Raw genomic sequence first — 22,321 nt, 5'->3', positions numbered from 1 at the left:
GGGCAACGTTCCCCTTCACTGACTTCAAGGCTATCTTTGGTGTCAGTCTTTCTAGAACATTACACACTGTTGGCATTCTCAAACATGGCATCCTGAACTCGTCCCAAGCGTCCTCATGGAACGCCGTCAGCTCTGCCCCGCGCTGGCCTAGAGCGCCCTGTCTCTGGGGTCTCCGGCACGGCTGCCAGTGAGCCGACCATTCACGTCAGATCAGCTTTCTAAAAGCCTTGGTTGAGACTGTCAGAAACCCACGGACACTGCGAGAAGCTGGGCCACACCTTCACATGAACACCTACTGTTAGAGCAAGGTATCAGAATGCATTCTCCTTAAAACTCTTCAAAACTGCTCAATGTCTGGGAAATCATAATAAAATGGCCTCCACAGTCTTGGTTTAGACTGTTTTTCTAGCTTGCAGGTAGAGTAAGCAATGCGAATCGTTATTTTAATATTTCCTGGACATGGCTATAAGGAATCTTTGGGTCCACTTTTTATTGGTTCTTTTCTTTCCTGTTGTGTGCACGTGTGTGTGACTCTACTGTCCAGTGTTGGTGTTGGCTAAAAGTCACAGGTGACCCATCACGAGCAAACAGCACAGAAACCGTGCTTGCAGATGGCTAGGCAGCTAAAGCCACCAAGATGTTTGCTGTAATTTAACACAAAAAGGTTACAGGCAAACACATTTAAGGTGTATGTCTTTTGGATTGTAATCTTAATTTTAAAACTGACTTCTCTACTTACTCATATTTTCAAAATGAATATTAAGTTTTAAAAGGGACCACATTCCACACCTCTGGGGCAGCTACAATGAACAGGCAGATAAGACCAAGTGCTGACAAGGAGAACTCCCAAATGCTGCCGCTGGAACACCAAACAGTGCCAGCTCTCTAGAAGCAAGCGCGGCAGCCCTCTGAGTGCCGAACAGGGTTACCCTGCCACCCTGTAATCCCACCTCCAGGTCTACACGTGCAAGGGCTGAAAATACTGGCCCACACAGAAACTCAGACACAAAAGCCAAGGAGCATTAACCATGACTGCTAGGAGGAGCAAACCACAGCCTCACATTCGCTGCGATGAACAGGTGAGTGAAATGGGATGTAGTTCACCTCCTGGAATACTGTTTGGCCGTAAACAGGAGTGGGTGCTTGCACACGCCACTGTGGAGAAACCATGAAAACATCACGCTAAGCGGAAGGACAGTCAGAAAGGATGACGCTACATGACTGCATCTGCAATCGTCTGAAATGCCTGCAACAAATATAGACAGAAGGTAGACGAGTTGTGGCCAGCAGCTGGAGGGGAGATTCAGAGCAACTGCTAACGGGAATACAGTTTCTTCTGTGGTGACGAAAATATCCCACAAGTCATTGTGAGGACAAGTGAAGTGCGGTAACTGTGAAAATACTTTCAAAACATGCTGACTTTTCTGCTCAAGTGAGTAAATTGCATGGTATGTGAATATTTCCATAAGGCTGTTTTTTAAACAAAGAATTGACTGACAAAATCAAGAGCCTGGAAGTGTCCCTTCCATGCTTTTGTCAGTCTTGCTGCTGTCCAACAGGAAAATGCAGACACGACACCCGGTTCCCGGGAGCCTGAGAATTCTTTGCCTGTGAAGCTCAACACAAACTTGCAAACCAGCATTGTGAAACTAATCAGAGTGACTTTGTAACGTGCTGTTGTTCCCCCTTCTCTATGGAGTCCAAAGCCGTAGGTTCAACCTGTGCCTGTGCAAACTTTGCCCCTTGCCGCTACCTTAAAAAACCCAGGGCAATGACTATTTACACTCACTGGGTAATGTAAGTGATCCAGAGATGACTACAGGCATGCAAGTACTATGCCGCTGTACTGGAAGCGACTTGAGCATCCACATAGGAGGCCCTGAGGGGTGGCTTAGACACACTGTCCACACTGCAACTATTGCTTTCAGGCAGCTGCTCTTGAAATGAGGGGGGAGACGCCACAGATGGGGACACCCCTGCACAGGGAGATGAGGTTTGCTACCAGGACACTGTCCAGGCTGTGCCCACTCCCTACTACCATACCAGAGTGTCTCACATCCCTTTCTTATGCTTGAAAAGAAAACCTGAGATTGCTAGTGTTTCCGGAAATGTCAGCCGAGCTACTCTGCTTGATGCGACGACTATGATCAGCACCTTGGGGAAGGTGGTGGTGACAAGTCTGTGTGGTGAGAACACACATGCAGTGACACATGCAAACCAGCAAGCACAGCAAAGCACCGACCAGACAGGCGGCTGCCCTCTCTGGAAGAACCTGAGGGGCCCGAGCCGTGTCTCGGGGCAGCCATGCTAAACCGTGTGGTTTACAGTGACGCAAGACAACGGCCTCTGTGGAAACCTACATCTGTACATGGCTTTAGCACAACTCTACTTGTGAGCCAAGTACAGATAAAAAGGTCATTCCACATTTGTCTCTAAGGCTAGCTTCCGGCCCAGACATTCCTTCTTTTTTACCTTGAAATATCCTACAGATACAACAATGACCTCATCACTGGTCTGTGTATTTAGCAGACAAAAAACCCTCATGGGTCTTTCAAAGGGATGGTACAGCTTGGGGGTTTGCCAATTTCTTAAGAATTTAAAAATACTTTGAAAATCCCAGTAGCTATGACAATTGTTTTAGACACTTAGGATTGTTTCTCTACATCAACATGTCATATCACAGCTCATTCTTGCTGCATTGCTAGCCTTACACCACTGCACTTGCAGAAAGCCAACCAAATCCTTCCTGATGCTAGGGGAAGAATGAAGGCCAAGACAGACACCATGCTCTAGCTAACGAATCGGCCTCTGCCCTGGCCTTCCTCTCCGCTCAGGCGACAGGAAATGGGGGTCACTGCTGATCTCTTCACCACTGCCATGTGGACCTAAGTGGCAGCCACACGATAATTACGAGGAATGATGCTCTTCTCCTACCTGCCCAATGTGAAGAAAACTCTATTAAATATCACAAAGTTTTTAGGATAAAACACATGAAGATATGAACTGAGTAATGCTGTAAAATTTCAAACCGATTGGAGCTTTGCTAACTCAAAATACAACTCCCAAAGTTGTAGTCCCAAGTTCAATATTTAATGTTTGATATGAGGCTAGGTGTCACCTTGCTTTTTAAGAACTAAGAAAATCACTCCACCTGGTATTTGAGAGATGAAACTGTAAGCTTATAGGTTTCATAAACATGCAATTCAATGCCACGATAAAAGAAAAAAAAAAGATAAAAAGCAAAGCGGCATGCTGCTTCTTGTAAAAGAATAAGGCTCTAAGCAGTTATTTATATTAATTTTTCTTTTAATAACAGAGTTCATGTGGAATTACTAATACTTGTTTATAGCAGAGATTTGATCTCAAGACAGAAATGAGCGCAAACACTCACGACTAAGAAGCACAAAGAAAAGCACTTGCCTGGTGTTTCACGGGTTTGGGCGATTCCTGCTGCTCATTGCAAACAGATAAACGCAAATGTTAGCAAGTCTGGGTCTGCCCAGCGCTAAGCCACATCCAAAACACCGGGCCGCCATGCAGTCTGGAACTGCGGGAGCTGGCCTGGCTGACACTCACAGGCTGTCTTAGGTACGCCTGGGCTTCTCTGTGCAGCCAGGTACCTGCCACTGCTATCCCTAGCCTTGTTCTCCCATCAGGTCTGCCACCTCTCCCCTTCCCTCCTGTGCAGGTCGGGGGCAGCGGCAAGGCGCCCTGGCAGGTTTACCAGAAACCGCTGGCGGTATCTGAGGATCTTCCCTTCTTCTGAGCGCCCAGTAGGCAGCCCTGGCAAACACTACCCATCAGCCTTCACAGTTCTCACTAAATCTTTGCAAGAAATTAAAATTAAGCTTTGGGTCCCAGCCACAATTCCAGCTAAGAAGCTTACTCAGAAGTAATTTCTTCATTATCCTAGCTCCTTCAGAGCAAGGAAAGATGTGGTGGAGTCAAGACAGGTGTCAATTAGGACAGGGCCAGGAGCAGACCTGCCCTCTGGTGTTTGCTGCTTCCAAAAAACAGAACAGAAGCCAAGGACCTATCCACCCGGAGCGAGAACTTACAGGAATGTTATGGTCCTTCCTTCCCTTATGTGAAGAAGCAACATGGGCAAGGTACTGAATGACCTTCTTGGTGTTCTCCGTCTTGCCAGCGCCGGACTCGCCCCTGAAGGAAACGGTAACATACAGAGCTTTAAGGAAAGCATGCAGTCACGCCAATGGGATCAACTGGAACAAAGATTAATAAAAGAAGAAACCCGAGTAGTTGCAGGAGGGCATGAAATTCATTGTATTTTATTGTTTAAAGATTTATTTATTTCCATTGGAAAGTCAGATATACACAGAAGAGGAAAGACAGAAAGGAAGATCTTCCGTCCGCTGATTCATTCCCCAAGTGGCTGTGATGGCCAAAACTGAGCCAATCCTAAGGCAGGAGCCTCCTCTGGGTCTCCCATGTGGGTACAGGGTCCTCTGCTGATTTCCAGGCCACAAGCAGGGAACTGGATAGGAAATGAAGCAGCCAGGACACGAACAGGCATCCATATGGCATCCTGGGTGTGCAAGACAAGGAATTATCCCCTAGGCTATTGCATTGGGCCCAATATTTGTTTTTCAAGCACAATCTTGTTGTGCCTTTGAAATCATAGTACCTGCCATAGTAGCTGCTTGATATCCATTACTGAATAAACATTAAATATAGATCTCACACTTTTTTCACTTGATCCCTAGGGTTTTTTTTATTAAAACAAACAAAAACAGTTGTTAAACTTGAACCAGTTACAGAGATAGACAAAGATCTTTCATCTGCTAGTTCACTCCCCAAATGGCCATCACAGTTGGAACTGAGCAGATCCAAAGCCAGGATCCAGGAGCTTCTTCCTGGTCTCCCCTCTGGGTGCAGGGGCACAATGACTTGGGCCATCCTGAGCTGCTTTCCCAGATCTTTAGCAGGGAGCTGGATCAGAAATGGAGCAGTCAGAGGATTAGCCTGTTACACCAACAGGCCAGCCATGATCCCTAGGTTCTTTTTATATACTGTCCCTTCATAACCATTATGTATTCTACTTAGCTATCACTGCTAGACAGGTAAAGTGTACACACACACTTGATGATTTCCCAGTTCCAGAGCCATTCCTTTAGAAACCAGCTCACTGGGGAGAACAAGCAACTGTGTGATCCAGATGGGCTTGGTGCCCATCTCCCAATCCCACATCCACACCAGCAGGTGTCACGTCTGGCACAATGCATTATATAAACAGGGACAACTGAGATGCTGCAATAATTGACAGAGACAACCCTTGCAAAGACACTGGTTCCCTCTGTTTATTTTACCCAGAACTTCTATTTACAAACTGGCAGATTTCTTTCTCTCTCATAATACTGTTTTCATTCAAAGTAAGAGACACTATAACAACCCAGCCAGCAGTTGCCCAAGTATTCCCTTCTGGACATACCTGAAATAAAGTCATCAGAAGACTTCCCAACGCACAGTAGCTATTGAGCTACACTGTATTGTTGCCACAGGAACACCTAATCCTGTGTAATGTAAAGGTAGGACCCAGCTCTGGTCTGCCTGCCTTGGGCCCCGGTGCCCTTGTCTGTCCTTTAGGAATGGACATTATCAAAAGGCATTCACTGAATTTATGGAGTAATACAGCTGGCCCTACATGGTTCCAATTACTAGACTCCCAAGAAATCATTTGGGCCTGGCGCGGTGGCCTAGTGGCTAAAGTCCTTGCCTTGAACGTGCCGGGATCCCATATGGGCGCCGGTTCTAATCGCAGCGCTCCAGATCGGCACAGCACTGGCCAATGCGCTCACTTGGGGAGTGAATTATCGGATGGAAGATCTTCCTCTCTGTCTCTCCTGTTCTCTGTATATCTGACTTTGTAATAAAAAAAAAAAATCTTTAAAAAAAAAAAGAAATAATTTGCCATCAGCTGTAGGCAACTGCCTAGGTTGCCTTGTACCTAGGCAAGTGTTATACTGCTGGGAGAAAAGCAACCAGTAGCTGGAGGGCATTCTGGGTCTTGTTAATATCAAATTTTTGTTAACTATGCTAGTATGTCAGCATAGTTGCCTTTTTTTCTTCCTCCTTTTCATTGAAGATAAGTGAGGAAGGCAGGAACTCCAAAGCCAGGACACACCACCATGGCCTTCAAATTACCCAGGGAAGGAGGTCTGAGACATATTGGATTAGGAGCAGCTGAGGGTATGTTTGACAGGGAAGGAATGCTTTCCAGGGTCTTCCATGGAGCAGACCACTGCACTAGCAGGTAGGAAAGGGAGCTGAGATGGAGTGGTTTAGACACGGAAAACAGGAGGTCAGGTCTGGGTCAGGCCAAGGCACTTGCCCACATGGAAGACCTGGGCTGGACTATTGGCATCGCTTGATGCCCACTGGTACACCCAAAAGCTGGGGTTGGGGGGCATGCCTGGCTGGGCCAGGCATTAGTTCCAACCCACGAGTGCCAGAACAGGGGTGGACCAAGTCAGGCTGGGTCGCAGCACCCAACAGAAAGGGAAGCAGATCCGGGGGCAGATCCTGTAGGGACTTGTGGGTTTGCGTCTGTGGGACCACAGCACCTGCAGGTTGGCATGGAACGCTAAAGATGGTGACGGGCTGAGTCAGCCTGAACCACAGAACTCATCTTACAGGAACCCACCTGATACTCATGGTAGCTGGGGCTGGGTGGAAGCTGGGGTGGACCAGACTGCAGTACCCACCAGCACATGCCAGGGCTGCCACTGAAGGCAGACCATGCCAAGCACAGCCGCTATACCCACTAACACGTGTGATATCAGGGCTGAGAGGAGGCCGGCGGTGCCAGTTGTAGTTCCAGATGTGGCAGAGGATGGCTTAGGACCCTGGGTCCCCGCACCCATGTGGGAGACCCAAAAGAAGCTTCAGTCTTCTGGCTTCAGCCCAGCCCAGCTCTGCCCACTGTAGCCATTTGAAGAGTGAACTGAGGATTCAAGATCTCTTCGTCTCTCCTTCTCTGTAAATTTGCGTTTCAAATAAAAATAAATCATGTAAAAAAAAAACTTGTGTGAGTGGGGTGCAGCGGAGCAAGTTCAGGTGCTGCTTACAAGCTGTTCTGGAGTGATGGTTCATGTGCCAGCTGCTTGGCTTCTGATCCAGTGTTTTGCTAATGTGCCTTGGAAGACATCAGAGGATGCCCTAAGTACTTGCGTTCCTACACCCACTTGACAGATGTAGTTGGAGCTCTGGGCACAGGTATGAAAGGCAGCCCAAGAGTCCCCAGGGACTATGGAGCATGGGAGAGGAGGGTTCCGAGCACAGGAGAGGGGTACTGAGCATGGGAGAGGAGGGACACCATAACTATGCAGGGGGCTCAGTATAAGGAGCTCACACAGCTTGCCCGCGTGGGCAGGACCAAGGCCTGCAGGGGAGTTGTGGCAGAGGACGCCAACACATAGACTTGAGGTTCACCCTCATGGAGGATGAGTCTCAGAGGAACCTGACCACAAAGTAAAACACAAAAAGCCCAAACTATATGCCTTTTTTGAAATTGCTTCTGCCTCTCCATGATACTATATAAACATGAATACTTACCTGATAAGCTTGGCAGCGGACTAAGCTGAAGGAGACCCAGCTACTCACTCATGAAGGACTTCCCTAGGTGGAACCTGAGGGACCCTCAGAACAGAGGAAACCCAACGCACACAGTTTCAAGTGTTCCTGTCTGTCAGGTCACAATGAAATGCTGTAACCCATATGAATGTGAAAGGCTGATACTAAACATCACAACTCAAGGCCTTGAAAAATTAATAAGTGAGGGTGAGCCACTGGGGTATCTACTGGGAGGACAGGGGAAGTAACAAACTAATTAGAATAAAACTCAACCATCAGCAGCCAGAGAACCTAACAGCAGTCTGTCCTAACCTATCCTGAAGCAGACACTCTCTACACACTGCCCTGGCCCTCGCTGGGGGCTGCCTGAGAGAACGAGACGGAGCCTCAACCCTGAGCAGCAGAGCTGCCAGAGAGCCATCTAGTAGCAAGCCCACTGAGGCCCTCAATCCCCTGAGGTTCATCTAAAGACCTTCTCTTCCTGGTCATTTCACCTGTTCCTCAACACCATCATGCGGAAATAACTAGAGTTCTTCCTCTGTTCACGTGTGCACTGTCTGGGAATAAGCAGATTTGGCTATGGCACTCATGTTGGACCAGACGAGCCAATGGACAGGAGAGATGTTTGACAGAAAACCTGGCAACAGCAGGAGCAGGATCCAAGTGAAGACTCACCATAAAATCCTTTTGACTCTGCATTATGTATGTAATAGGATGAAACTAGGATGAAAGGTAGAAGGGAAGAAAAACGGGTGCTGGATGACACTTGGTGCCCAAGAAGAGACAATCCAGGGGCTAGAAGACTTACCTCCTAAGGCCGAGTCTGTTAGTTGATGACAAACTTCAGGCTAATTAAGGAAGTGATATTGACTACCTTATTACAGGTGCTTGTGTCCACTGGTCCACTTTGGTAAGAGCGGAAAATCAGAGTTTACTCACCTTTTGCCTGGCAAAGCAGCCATCGCCTCCCCTCCCTCAAGGTTTCTAGACATTCCTAGACATCTCATCAAAGAAGAACCTGGGAGCTCTCCAGCCACCCTCTCAAGAGGAAGAGTCCCAGCCTTCCATACCTAGTCGAGCTGGATTTGGTTCCAGGTATGGATCCAATGGGACCTGACACTCCAAATTAATGCCATTGTTCTAACCCCTAAGTCTCAGGCTCAACAGTTCACGTACTTCAGCTTGGTCTGCAGGCTGGACCCAACTGTGGCAGCTGAATGTGAGGCCTCTGGGAGTAAGCAGTTGGACTGCATGAGGCTGATGGGGCCGGGGGCCGAGCCCCATGACTGGGACAACCCAGTGATGGCTCTGCAAAGCCAAGAGGGTGTGGAGGATGTTGCGTGCATCTCTGCTTCCTGGCTCACCACATGGTGCCTCCCTCGTACCTGCTGCACCACTGCCAGCCTCCACCAGATGCCAGATTAACAGGGATGCCCAGTCTTGGCACTGTGGAATCTCTAAAGCATAAACCCAAGTAAATCCTCACCCCTCCTAAGTTGCTCCAGTCAGGTATTCCAGTTAAAGCAGCCAAACAGCATCATGGTGGATCAGTTACAGTAACGCTGTCCCCTACCCCCACACCGTCTTATACTTCACTTAACAGGACCGCCAACAACAGCTCTGGCCCTGGCCATGTGCCTGGCTTTGGAACGAGACAGCAGCAAATGTGACACAGGAAACACAAGCAATGCTTACATGCTAGAGGTGGCTTTTGCAAAGGTCTTAGGACCCTGTCTCCCCATTAAAAGCCAGGTCCAGTCTGCAGGGCATCTCTGCCAACACTCAGTGAACTGCAGGGGCAGTAGCAAGTGCCAAGTGAGAGAGCTGAGCTCAGCCCAGAACAATACAACTACTTGGCTCAGTCCAACCTAACTGCTGGGAAACTGCAGAATCAGGCTCTTTTGAGTCTTGAAGTTTCAGGGCTAATGTATGTAACTCTTCAAGGCTAAAAAACATCCGAAGGAAATTCACACATGGGGCTAATGGGCAGGAGGATGAGTTGGGGAGATGAGTGGGAGATTTTCCCACAGCTTTCACCTCTAGTCCTGCACTGTATGTGTGATTCCACCCATGCCTTGACGTCTGAGTCTCACCAAACGAGGAGGAGGAGGAGGTACCATGAGGGCCACAGGAAAGTTGGAGCCTTCAACTCCTAGGAAGCTCAATAGGGTTGACCAAAAGCGATCTTCTACTATAGTAATAATATAGGGGAACTCAGTGGGAGGGGAGGGGATTTGGGGAGGAGGGTAAGGGAAATCCTAGCACCTATGGAACTATATCATAAAATAATAATAATTTTTTAAAAACCCTGTTGATGTCTTAACATCTACTCAACAAGTTATTCTTTTGACTTTCTCAGATTCTTCGAAAGTCACAGGTCTATTATTCATCTTTGCCTTCCCCACCCCCTCATCCCTCGGCTTCCACCTGGCCTGCCCCACCTCCAACATGTCCTCAGGCCATCAGTCTCCACTTCCAACACCCATCTCTGAACCTCTCTCCATCTCAGTGGCAACTGACATGCTGTTTTTGGAAATTTCTCCCCAACCCCACTTGCTGTATTACCACACCCTTTTGCCAACACCCCCAGACCTGTACGTTGTGTGGCCCTTTCTCACAGCTCTCCTTCCTCTTCCTGAACCTGAAGGTGGCTTTTGTGGGAATCCCACAACACGCCTTCTTTCTCTCACCACATTCCCTGATGCAAAGTTGCTCACCAGCTTGGCCACCGTTACAGCCATGTGGCTCACACCAAGGACCTGTACTAGCATAGATCTGCTTCTCCCGGGCTCCGCATGCACACATCCAAGAGGCGAGCAGACAGCTCCAGTTAGATGAGCCACAGGTACTGCCCACACAACACGTTCTAAACTGAATTCTTCATCCCCCACTCAAATCTGTTCCTCCACCCACATTCCCAAGTTAGGAGAGTCCCGACTTCATCAACAATCCCTTGGCTTCCTTTCGCTTTGGCAGGGAAATCATCAAGTCCTGCTACGCCTGTCTCTTAAAGTGAACACCATCTACATCCAAGCTCTGCCCTCCAAATTCACAATGACCACTTCCCAACCTGTAGTCACCAACACAACCCCTGCCTCCTGCCTGCTCTTCCTGCTTCAACTCTCCACCCCGCCTGTTTTCACCCAGTGGCCACGCTGATATTCCTACGGTGCAAATCTCAACACTGTCCAATCATGAATACTGTTTTCTTCAGCAGTGGCTCTCCAGTGCTTAGCACATGTTGAGTAGAAAGAATGAAAGGTCCAGGAAAGTTTACACTTGGACATTCAAAGTCAATGTGTAAACCTCAAAGGCTGACATAACAATGCGCAAAAATCCCAGTTCAACAACCAAGCAACATCAAATAGAACGCATGTCATCTTAGTCTTATAATATCAGACTCTTACAAAATTAATGCTTGGGGTCAGTGCGGTGGAGTACTAGATTAAGCTATCGCAGAGTACTAGATAAAGCTATCGCCTGCAACTTCAGCATTTGAGTCCCAGTTTGAGTCAGCAGTTTGAGTCCCAGTTAGTCCACTTCTGAGCACGCTCCCTGCTAATACACCTGAGAAAGCAGCAGAAGATGGCCCACGTGCTTGGACCCCTGCACCCAAATGGGGACCTGGAAGAAGCTCTCGGCTCCATGTTTCGGCCTGGCCAAGCCCTGGCCATAGCAGCCATTTGGGGAGTGAACCAGTAGACAGAGACTCTTCTCTCTTTCTTCTTCCCACCTCCCTTTCAAATAATAAAAAAAAAAAAAAATCTTTTTTTTTTAATTATTATACTGCTTCCCCTTCCCCATACAAAAAGAGTAATTTTCAATTTTCCAATAAAATCAACAAGAAATCTTAACAATCAGCATTTACTTACGTGCAAAGAATTGACTGGTCCTCACGATCTACAAAACAGAACAAGACAAAGACAGAAAGTGACAATTTGCCTGGTAGTAAAATATCTGACATGATTACATTGCACAAAGTCTATAAAACATTAGTAACCCTCCAAAGCTATCATGTCACCATAAACCTAACCTGGTTCACTCAAGAGCTCCTATAGGACTGCATTCCAGGGCCAAGATACAGCCCAGGCTGGGTCCACACGTCACTTTCTGAGCTATCTTTACACTCCTCATCTACGTGGAGTCTCAAACTGCGCTGTGTATCAAATCCAACTGGGCAGCTTCCTGCTGCCTGGGGCCCTGTCCTGGCCACACCACCCTCAGGAGGACAGGGCTTGATAAGTCCCCTGTAAATAAGGTCCCTGGGTGACAGTGACGCCTGGTCAGCTTAGGGAACACTCCTTTCACAATGGCTCCAAAAGTAATCACACCCAGAAGGGGATCGCTATTAGTGTGATCTTAAAGGAGGGAAAAAAAGCACCCAAAACCCTGAGTGAATCTACCTAAAGCTTCACTCTTGTTTCAAGTCAGACTATCAGTGACGAGAGCACACACGGTGGAACGGTTTTTAAGTGTTTTAAAGTGACTTCAATGATCTGGGAGAAACTGGAACCCAGCTCCCATCCCCAGACTCGATAATCAGTGTACACACTCCTGAACATGACTGTCCCCACTCGCAGAGGAAACAATGTGCCCAGAGACGCTGAGATCCACCCCAGGCACTCAGCTGTCAAGTGGTCACAGGGCCCGCAGGCAGAGCTTTCCTGGGGCTTGCTGTGCTATGCCTGCTCCCCCTCTGGGGGACACCAACAGACTCCCAGTAAAAGCCTCACAGCAGCTCAAGCATAAACACTCTCAGGAAGGAGAAACACAGGAACATCATGTTCCTTAAGTTACCCTCTTCTACAACATCACCGAAATAAACACATCCACACAGCTATGCACCAGCCGAGCTGGACAAGGAGCCTAGGACTGCCTGAGGCCAATTCATGTTTTAACAGTGCTGTCACTCCTTGGGTGGGCAAAGTGACTTCAGCCTCCTTTACCCCCTTCACTTTCCCAGAAGCCCCAGGCTGGTCTTCAGATAGGCTCTTCCTTGGTAAAGGTCTGCAACCACATCTCCTGCCCACCCCTTCACACCCTGTGCAGCTGGGTTCTGCTGGGACACCTTCCCGAAACCCACTCTCAGGTTTCATCAGGCTTCCTTCTTTCAATTAAACAAAACTGCAATTGACTGACTGCCTGCTAGGATGTACTGCTGCAGAGTCAAGACTGTCTTATTTCTTTATTCCCAGTCTCAGCCATAGCTAACCTGTAATAAAGTCCATATGAGAGAAATTCAGGGCTGGGTGCAGCAGCCTAGGTCCTGGCCAGTTGGTGGCAACTGGAATTGCTTGCTCCAGCCAGTTCCAGCTCTGCCACACACCATGCATCTATAAATGAGCCATTTATTCCTTGCTGTCTCCTCACCTACAAAACCATAATCTGCGGGTACTAGGTGCTATGGCACAGCCCGTTAAAACTGCTACCTGTGCTGTCGGCATTCCACATGGGTGCTGGTTTGAGTCCCAGCAACTCCACTTGTAATCCAGTTCCCTGTTAATGGGCTGGGAAAGCAGTGAAAGCTGCTCCAACTGCTTAGACCCCTGCACCCACATGGCTTTGAACGGACCAGGCCCAGCCACTGGGGCCACCTGGAGAGTGAGCCAGCAGATAATCTCTTTCTCTACAGTTCTGACTTTCCAAAGAAATAAATCTTTTAAATATATATATATATTTCATATACATATTCAAATATATATACACATATATTTCAAATATATACACACACATATATTTCATATATATACACACACATATCTAAGTTCCTGGCTCTTAATGCTTCCAGCATCTAGCTTGCTCACTTTCTCCCTCTCTTCCTTGCATAAATAAAATTAAACATGCACACTGGGCAGATGCAAAGGGGCAGTGAAGTAGGCCACTGCCTAGGACCCTGGCATTCCATACTCAGTATGAAGATCTCAGTCATTCAACCTTTCAAATAAATAAGTCACGGGACCAATGGTGTGGCTTAGGAGGCTAATGCTCCACCTGCAGGGAGGTTAGCATTCCAAACAGATGCTGGCTGCTGTGTCTGCTTCCTATCCAGCTCCCTGCTTATAGCCTGGGAAGGAAGTAAAGGATGGTCCAAGTCCCCAGGACCCTGCTCTAACATGGGAGACCCAGAAGAAGCTCCTGGCCTCTAGTTTCAGGTCAGCTCAGCTCCGGCCATTACGGCCACTTACGGAGTGAACCAGTAGGCAGAATATCTTTCTTTCTGCCTCTCCTACTCTCTGAAAATCTGCCTTTCCAAGGAAAACAAATAAATCTTTAAAAATATATATAAGTCTGTAAAATGCATCTATATTTATTTGAAAGGCAATTACAGAGAGAAGGAGAGATAGAGATCCTCCACCTGCTGGTTTAGTTCCCCAATAGCAACAATGCTCAGAGTCAGGCCAGCAGAGAGCTGGGAGCCAGGAGTTGGCTCTGGGTCTCCCACAGGACTGTTGCGGCCCAAGCTCCCACTCCATGCTCTACTGCTTCCTCAGGCCATTAGCAGGAAGCCAGATTGGGAAGGAAACAGCTGGTACTCCAACTGGTGCCCACATAGGATGCTTGCACTGCAGGCATCAGCTTTACTCACTATGCCTGCCAAAGCACTGGTCCCAAAAGTAAATAATTTTTGAAACCCAGAAACCACTATGATTTCACAAAGTCTTTGCTTACTTACTTCAATGTAAACCTTCAGAGTCCTGAACTCTACTGGTCTGAAGAATTTGTACAGAACTCCGATACAGTAACTTTTTATGGCTTTTCTGAACTGGTTTGCACATTAAAGAAATCAAAACACATGAAATTAAGCCAAATTAAATTGCCCCCTAATTAATTCAGAACAGCTTTCTTCCTACATGTATACACTCTATTATCACTGTCTGGAGTTGGAGACCTGCACCATGATTAGTCTTCCAGTCTGCACTTCATTTCCCTGTGCACCCCGTCATCCCCTTACCACCACCACGGATAATTACAGCTCTTCCGGCCACACTCCAGCTCTTGTGTTATCTGTCTGATACTGCACTGAGCACAGGCCTTTTTCTCTTTATTGGTACAGAACAGGCACAGGCCTGACATCCTGCGACTCTCCCCAGCTGTGCCATAGCCCCTCCTCCCACTTCACCACACCCTCTCCGCCCTTCAAGGCCACAGAGGCAGGACAGCAGTTCACAGTGAAGTCTGCACTCCAAATACATGCACACGTAACTGGACACAGCCTTATGGTGACCTTTAAGGAGTGAAACACATCACTTTCAACAATTCAACTGGCCTTCTAAACGTTGGTGACTCAGGACTGGCACCGTGGCATAGGTTAAGCAACCACCCTGGATGCCGCATCCCACAAAGGAGCTCAAGACCCGTCTGCTCCACTTCCAATCCAGCTCCCTACTAAGGAGCCTGGAAAAGCAGCACAAGATGGCCCAAGTGCCTGGGCCCGAGCCTGCTAGGAGACCAACACGAAGCTTCTGGCTCCTGACTTCAGTCCTGCCTAGCCCCAGCCATTGTGGCTATCTGGGAGAGTGAATAAATGAATGGAAAATCCCTCTGTTAACTCTACCTTTCAAATAAATAAGTCTGCTTTTTATTAAAAAAAAAAAATGTTTGCTTTGGGGCCCAGCATGGTAGCCTAGCGGCTGAAGTCCTCATGTTGCACACACTGGGATCCCACATAGGTGCTAGTTCTAGTCGCAGCAGCTCTGCTTCCCGTCCAGCTCCCTGCCTGTGGCCTGGGAAAGCAGTCGAGGACGGCCCAAAGCCTTGGAACCCTGCACCTGGGTTGGAGATCCGGAAGAGGCTCAGGGCTCCTGGCTTCGGATTGGCTCAGCTCCAGCTGTTGCGGTAACTTGGGGGCGAATCATTGGACGGAAGATCTTCCAGAGCTGAGCCGATCTGAACTCAGGAGCCCGGAGTTCTTCTGTGTCTCCCACATGGGAGCAGGGGCCCAAGGACTTGAGCCATCCTCTACTGGTTTCCCAGGCCACAAGCAGGGAGCTAGGAGGTAAGTGAGGCCGCTGGGATTAGAACTAGTGCTTATATGGGATCCCAACATGTCCAAGGCGAGGACTTTGGCCACTAGGCTACTGCGCTGGGCCCAGGAACTTTATCCAGATTTTTCACATGAGTGGTAGGAACCCAGCTACTTGAGCCATCACTGCTGTGTTTCAGGGTGTGTATCAGCAGGAAACCAGCATCAAGCCTGTGTGCTCCATGTGTGACTCAAGGACTTAATTTAAGTCTTAATAGTTGGGCAAGTGAAACCCAGTGATACACACACAGAAAGAGTGATGCAAACAACCAAGTGCTATTTATTCTGGGAACTAAAGGCTAACTTACATCCAAAAGGCAAACGCTTTAACTCAATAAACTAAAGAAAAAGAAACCACATCACTGAAGAGACATAGAAAAACCATCTGACAAAACTCAATATCCATTCATTCTAAACAAAATTCACTGGGGTCAGTGCTGAGGCACAGCACATCAAGCTGCTGTGTGCAGTGCCAAAATCCCATATGGGTGCTGGCTGGAGGCCTGGCTATTCCACTTGTGAAGTGTCTGGAACAGTAGCAGAGGACTGAAACAAGTGCTTGGGCTCCTGCCACCAACACAAGAAACCTACCTGAAGCTCCTGGCTTCAGGCTGGCCCAGCTCCAGCTATTGCAGCCATCTGGGGAGTCAATCAGTAGATAGAAGGTCTCTTTTCTCTCTCTCTCTGCCTCTTCCTCTCCCTGTCTCTCTAACAGCCTTTCAATTCAATACTTTAAAAAAAAAAAAAATCCACCAAACTAGGGATACAAGAGAACTTCAACCAGATAAAGGTATCTAAAAAAAAAAAAAATCTTAACCACTACTGTCATTTTTAACGGTGAAACCTGGATGCTATGCCTCCAAGCTCAGCAACAAGTGGATCTGTTCTCACACTGTTGGTTTTTTTTTTTTAAAGATTTATTTATTTTTGTTGGAAAGTCAGATATACAGAGAGGAGGAGAGACAGAGAGGAAGATCTTCCATTTGCTGATTCACTCTCTAAGTGGCCGCAATGGCTGGAGCTGAGCTGACCTGAAGCCTGGAGCTTTTTCCAGGTCTCCCATAAGGGGTGCAGGATCTCAAGACCTTGGGCCGTCCTCAACCGCTTTCCCAGGCCACAAGCAGGGAGCTGGATGGGAAATGGAGCTGTCAGGACTTGAACCGGCGCCCATATGGGATCCCAGTGCATGCAAGGGATGCTGTTAGGCTACTGTGCTGCGCCCTGTTCTGATACTCATAACTCAATGTCTCAATGCAAGGGGAAAAAAAAAAGTAGTAAAGGAGGAAATGTCTCTACCTGTGGAAGACACGACTGGAAGGAATACCCCAAAGGACGTACCCAAAAAGGAAGGAAAAAGCCTTTCCAGAATGATGGAGTTTAGCAAGGTCACAAAAAATGCCAACCTATACGTTTTATAAATCCTACTTCTGAATATTTACAGTGCAAAACTGGACATTGATACGTCAGAAGACTTAAAAACTAAAAAAAAAAAAAAAAAAAAAAAAACACCAGTTAATACTTCGCTGTAAATCTAGGAGTGGAAGAGCTGTGTCTGGAAACTACAAAATATTGCTAAAAGAAACAAGCAGATTTGAAACAGACAAATGGTGCTCACGGACTGAAGGAGCTGACACCATTGCCCACCCCCAACTGATATGCAGATGTAACACCAGCCAACTGAAAATGAGGCAGGATTATTTTGTAGATAAACAGGCTAAGTTCTAAACTTCACGTATGAGGAAAGTCAAAGTAACTAGAATAGACAAAATATTTCTTTTAAAAAGTTTGCTTTGATCCACTTGAAAGACGAAACAAAAGAGACAGACAGATCATGTGCCTACTGGATCACTCCCCAGGTGCCTGTAAAACCTAGGACTGGGCCAGGATGGAGCCAAGAGTCCAGCATTCCATCCACCATCTGGCGCATCCCAGGACGTGTTAGCAGGGAGCTGGAGGGGAAGCAAAGGAGCTGGGGCTCAGACTGACCCTCTGAAATGGGAATGTGACATCCTGAGGGGTAGCTCAACCCACTGGCCCAATATGCATGCTTCCTCAACACAACACTTAAAAAGAACAATGGTTGAGGACTCACAGGGCCCACTTTGAAGATTTACTAGGAAGCTGTTGATGACGCCAGCATGATACCGGTACTAGTTCAGACAGATCAAAGAAGGGCCCTGGCATAAAACTTTGTTGATTTTCAACACAGGTGCAAAGGAAATTCACTGGAGAAACAAACAACTGCCTGTCAACAAACAATGCTAGAACAATTGGATATCTACAGGCAAAGGGGGATCCTCAACTCTAACCTTGTGTGTCATAAACAAAAAACTCAAAATGGATACCAGACAGGGAGGGAGGGAAAAAAACTATCCAAAATAGATATAAATTCTATAAAACAAAGAATTGTCAAAACAGTAGGAGAATTAAACCACCCAATGTCATCAAAGATATCAGAGGTGCCAAATTAGCACAGCCAAAGATGCATCAGAACAAGCAATTTACAAAGTCCAATCAGATACCACAGCACACCTACTTACTAGAGAAGGGAACCACTGAACAGCACCTGACGATACTAGGTGCTGACAAGGACCTGGGACAGCTGGAAGTCATCCATTGCTGATATGATGCAAAATAGTACAGGCATTTTGGAAAACAGTTTGGTAAACGCTTATAAACATTTGTCTACCATATGTATGTAGAACAATCCTATTCTTTGGTATTGGCCTGACACAGGTGAATGAAAACTACCCACCTGTAGTGATGGGCATTGTGGCCTGACTGCCCCAAACTGAATGGAATGTCCCTGAGATGGTATTCAGAACGAATAAACTGCAGAGCCATGCATATGATGGAACACTACTCACACTACAAAGAAGTGCACCACTGGGGACCAAATCTCAAACGCACTTTGCAAATCAGCCACAACCAAAAGACTGGACTGCATGTGACAATTTTACACGCTTGGAATGGGGAAACCATGAAGTTGAGTCCTAGCACTTACTTTTGGCTATCATAAGACTTTTTTGCACTGTCAACCAATCACTGCGGCCCACTCTTGCTAAATCTTCAATTCTGTCCCCGCACCCCTGCCTTTCAAAAAATTTTGTTAAGATGTATTTTTATTTGAAAGACAGATTTTCAGATACAGATCTTCCATCAACTAGTTCACTCCCCAAATGGCTGCAACGGCCAGAGCTGGGCCAGTCTGAAACCAGAGGCCTGTAGCTCTACTGGGTATCCCCTGTGTATGCAGGGACCCAAGTCATCACCTTTCCCAGGCACATTAGCACAGAGCTGGATCAAAAGTGGAGCAGCCGGGACTTGAACAGGTTGCCCATCCGAGATGCAGGCGACACTGGTGGAGGCTTCACCTACTTCACCACGGTGCAGGCCCCATTCTGTGCACCTTTATCCTACCACAGTTCCCTCCAGGGCAGCCACGCATTTTCTGTCTCCCCAGTGAGAACCAGAGCTGCTAGAGGGGCCCTGCTCTATCTTACAGCTTCACACATGAGTTAGTATTGCTAAGACTCAACCCAACTATCATTCATCAAATGCCCCTGTCCCTGACATGGGATGTTATTCTGTTCCTGTTATTGCTCTGAAGGTTCCTTTAGGTTGATATAACTTCAGATTTGCTTCCTTTGGGTAGGGGCAGCTGTGTGTGACAGCAAACCGCAGTAATGTCACCTTGAGTGATTGACGTCTAACTGACGTCTCAGCCTAGAGGGACACTATGAGGGACTGGTGTTATTATGCAGCAAGTTAAGCAATTGCCTGCAAGTGTCAGCATCCCACATGAGTGCAAGTTCACAATCCTAACTGGCTGTTCCACTTTTTAAAAAATTCTTTTATTTTGGTAATCTTTATATATTTAATTAGGGCACAAAGGGTCAAGGGCTACAGGAAAGTGGGTAAGACCATTGCTCCCACATTAATATTATTTTTTCTGTATCCGGGGTAAGGGAAAGATAAAGGAAAAAGCCCCACCCATACTCCCAGGTCCCCGATGTGGACATGCTCCAAGGGTCCTGCTCATGCAGTTTTGATAGTTCAACAGTTCTGAATTGCTATCAATCTCGCCGCTCCAAGCCCGTTGAAATCTCAGAATCCACTGGCTGACACAGTCTCTTCATGGTTGGCGCTCTGAGATCAGCAGTAAAGTTGGAGGGATCCCCAGAGAAACTTTGAGGTGATTCCAGACCTGATTCTTGTGTGTGCTTGCCAGTACAGGGTCCAGCACAGTCTGTCACCCCAATCAGCTTATGCATATGCTGGTCATTGCAATTGCTGGGTCAGTTCAGTTTCCAGCCCTGTCTTCCACGTGAACCAATGTGTGTTGCAGTCCAGCCCAATCCTGTCCACCTCATACTCGTCCCTCCCGCAAACCAGTGCGAGCTGCAGACTAGTTGGGGCAACTCCCCATACCCTTACCAGGCCTGCCCCCTACCCTTGTTCTCATGCTTGCCAGTATGTACTGCAGACTTACTCGTTTGTCCCACATCCCATTCAGCACTCCTACATGCCAATGGGCACTGAAACCTAGTTCTATCTAACCAGCTCCACTATCCAACCCAAACATACACTGGCGAGCGCTGTTCTGTCTAGCTACCCCTGCCCTGCCCTGGTTTTCATGCTCTCCAGTGGGAGTGTGCCCACTATTTCCCTCCTAGGTCACTCCCAATCCCAGATTATGCATTCTCCAGGTGGTTCTGCGGTTTAACTTGACAGAATAAGCCCCCAGTGCCAGCCTCTGCCAGCTGATGCTGCGACAAAGCCCAACCAACCCTCACCCACTCTAATTTATGTGCACACCAGCAGGAACAACCAGCCCAGCCTGGCTTTTCCCTGATCTAGCGCACATGAGGCCCACAGGTGTTGTAGCCCTGCCTGGTCTGGTCTGCCCCATCCCAGCTCATGCTCTCCAGTGGGAGTGGCTGTCCAGCAGGGGAGCCCTCCACATTCCCCCACCAGCTTTGCCCCCTCCCTCCCTGGTTCTCATGTATGCTAGTTGGGTGCTGTGGCCCAGTCTGGTATGGCCCACCTCACCTTGGCATTTGCCAGTGGGTGTTGTAGCCTGGCCCGGCCCTGCCCGACTCACCTCAATTCCAGCTGATGCTGGTGAGGGTTATATCCTAGCCAGGCAGGCATCCAATCCCAGCCGTAATGTGCACTGGTATGTATTGCCCGACCCACACTCTGTTCTGGTGCTCGGATTCACCAGCGGCTGATGGAACTGGTTCAGCCGGGTCTGCCCCCGACCTATGCCAATTGTATGCTGGTAGGTACCTTTCCCTGGCCTGGACTGCTGTGCTCCCTATCGTGGTTCTTGTGCTCACCTGGCCAGAGGAGTTGCCCAGGCTCTTCCATCAGAACCTCTCCCATTGCCAGATCTCATGCATCCCGGTGGGTTCATGAGCCAGCCCTGCTCAGTTCATCTCCTGTCCTAGCAGGAACAGTCGCCTTTCCTGACTTGCCTTCAACCCATTCCAGTTCTTACTGTTGGATGTTTCAGCCCAACAACGGCTCATCCACACCCAGACATGGCTCACACATGGCTCAGTAGGAGGCTGAGACCTAGCCTCGTCCGTCCCACATCTACTCTGGTCCTCCAGAACACCAGATGGTGTTGGAGTCTAGCTCAGCTTGGTATTCCAGTCCCAGTCCACACTTGTGCCAAGGGACACTGCAGCCATGTCCAGACCAGAACGCAGCCCCCACTCCAGCCCCAGCACTCACTAGTGGGAACCTCAACCCAGTTAGGGTGTCGTCTTAGCTCCCCAGTAGGGCCTGTTCCCAACCACAGATCAAGCACATGCCAGTGGTTGCTCTGACCCAGCTTGGCATAGCCCCTCACCTGTCTTGGCCTTTGCCTTTGTTGCTGTGTCCTAGTATCACTGGCTCAAGCAGACCACTCGGTTTAAGAGCCTAGTTCGGCATGATCTGTGCTCCATCCTGATTTCTATTTTTCCTTATGAGTTAAGATTTGCTTGGCCCGGCCCGGTCCACCCCCTTCCAGTTGCAGCTTGACCCACCCCACATCCTGTTTAGGATGCACATTCGGGTGCTGTTGCCTTGACTTGTCCAGACTGTTGTCGGATCCTTTACCTCTAAGTGATGGCAGGTTCTATGGTCACACCTAGCTCAGACCATCACCACCCCAACTCACGAGCTAACAGTGGGACTTGTATTTCCACAGGGTTGGGCCCACACTTTCCCCCAGAGAATCTACCCCCGGATCTGGTTCTCTCGCGTGTTGGTTAGTGTTCTGACCCTGCCATGTGTGACCCATCTCCTAGCCGTCACTCGGTCAGGTACTGGTACCTAGCTCGGCTAGACAAGCTCCCAGCCACTGCTTTTGTGTGGACTGGGGTGCGGCAGTCAGTGATGCTCCACACTAACAGCCCATCTCAGGATTCCCATGTGGATTGGTGAATCAGTCTGGCTCAATTATAACTTACAGAATCTACCCTCCAAACCCTCAGATCTCAGTCTCCAGGTTTGCAAGCAAGTTCCATGACCCCATGGCTGGGAATCACATAGAATTCATCCCTCACCTACATTCACATTAGCCTTATCCCTGGATGTCCCTAGGCAGCAATTACATACCTAAATACCTTAGAGCTCACCACCTGGCAGCCAGTAGGTGCCCAAGGTGTGCACTGGCCTCCCAGCAGCCAGGACTTGGTCACCGTGTGGCGACAG

The 22,321-nt window shown here is 48.2% G+C and overlaps 1 protein-coding gene across 5 annotated transcripts in view; it reads right to left on the bottom strand.

Moving 5' to 3' along the window:
* Positions 1 to 22,321, bottom strand: part of MYH10 (myosin heavy chain 10) — a 197,943-nt gene that overhangs the window by 67,404 nt on the left and 108,218 nt on the right. For all 5 annotated transcript variants that reach the window (XM_058675238.1, XM_058675236.1, XM_004594755.2 and 2 more), the window contains exons 4-5: positions 11,463 to 11,490; positions 4,059 to 4,161 (exon numbers count right to left, since the gene is read on the bottom strand). In XM_058675238.1, coding sequence (XP_058531221.1) covers positions 4,059 to 4,161; positions 11,463 to 11,490 — 131 coding nt within the window. The remainder of the gene's footprint in view (positions 1 to 4,058; positions 4,162 to 11,462; positions 11,491 to 22,321) is intronic.

Source organism: Ochotona princeps, chromosome 17 (assembly GCF_030435755.1).
Source record: "Ochotona princeps isolate mOchPri1 chromosome 17, mOchPri1.hap1, whole genome shotgun sequence".
NCBI classification, from domain to species: domain Eukaryota; kingdom Metazoa; phylum Chordata; class Mammalia; order Lagomorpha; family Ochotonidae; genus Ochotona; species Ochotona princeps.
The sequence above is the reverse complement of the archived record's forward strand: the minus strand, read 5'-3'. Positions and strand labels throughout refer to the sequence as shown.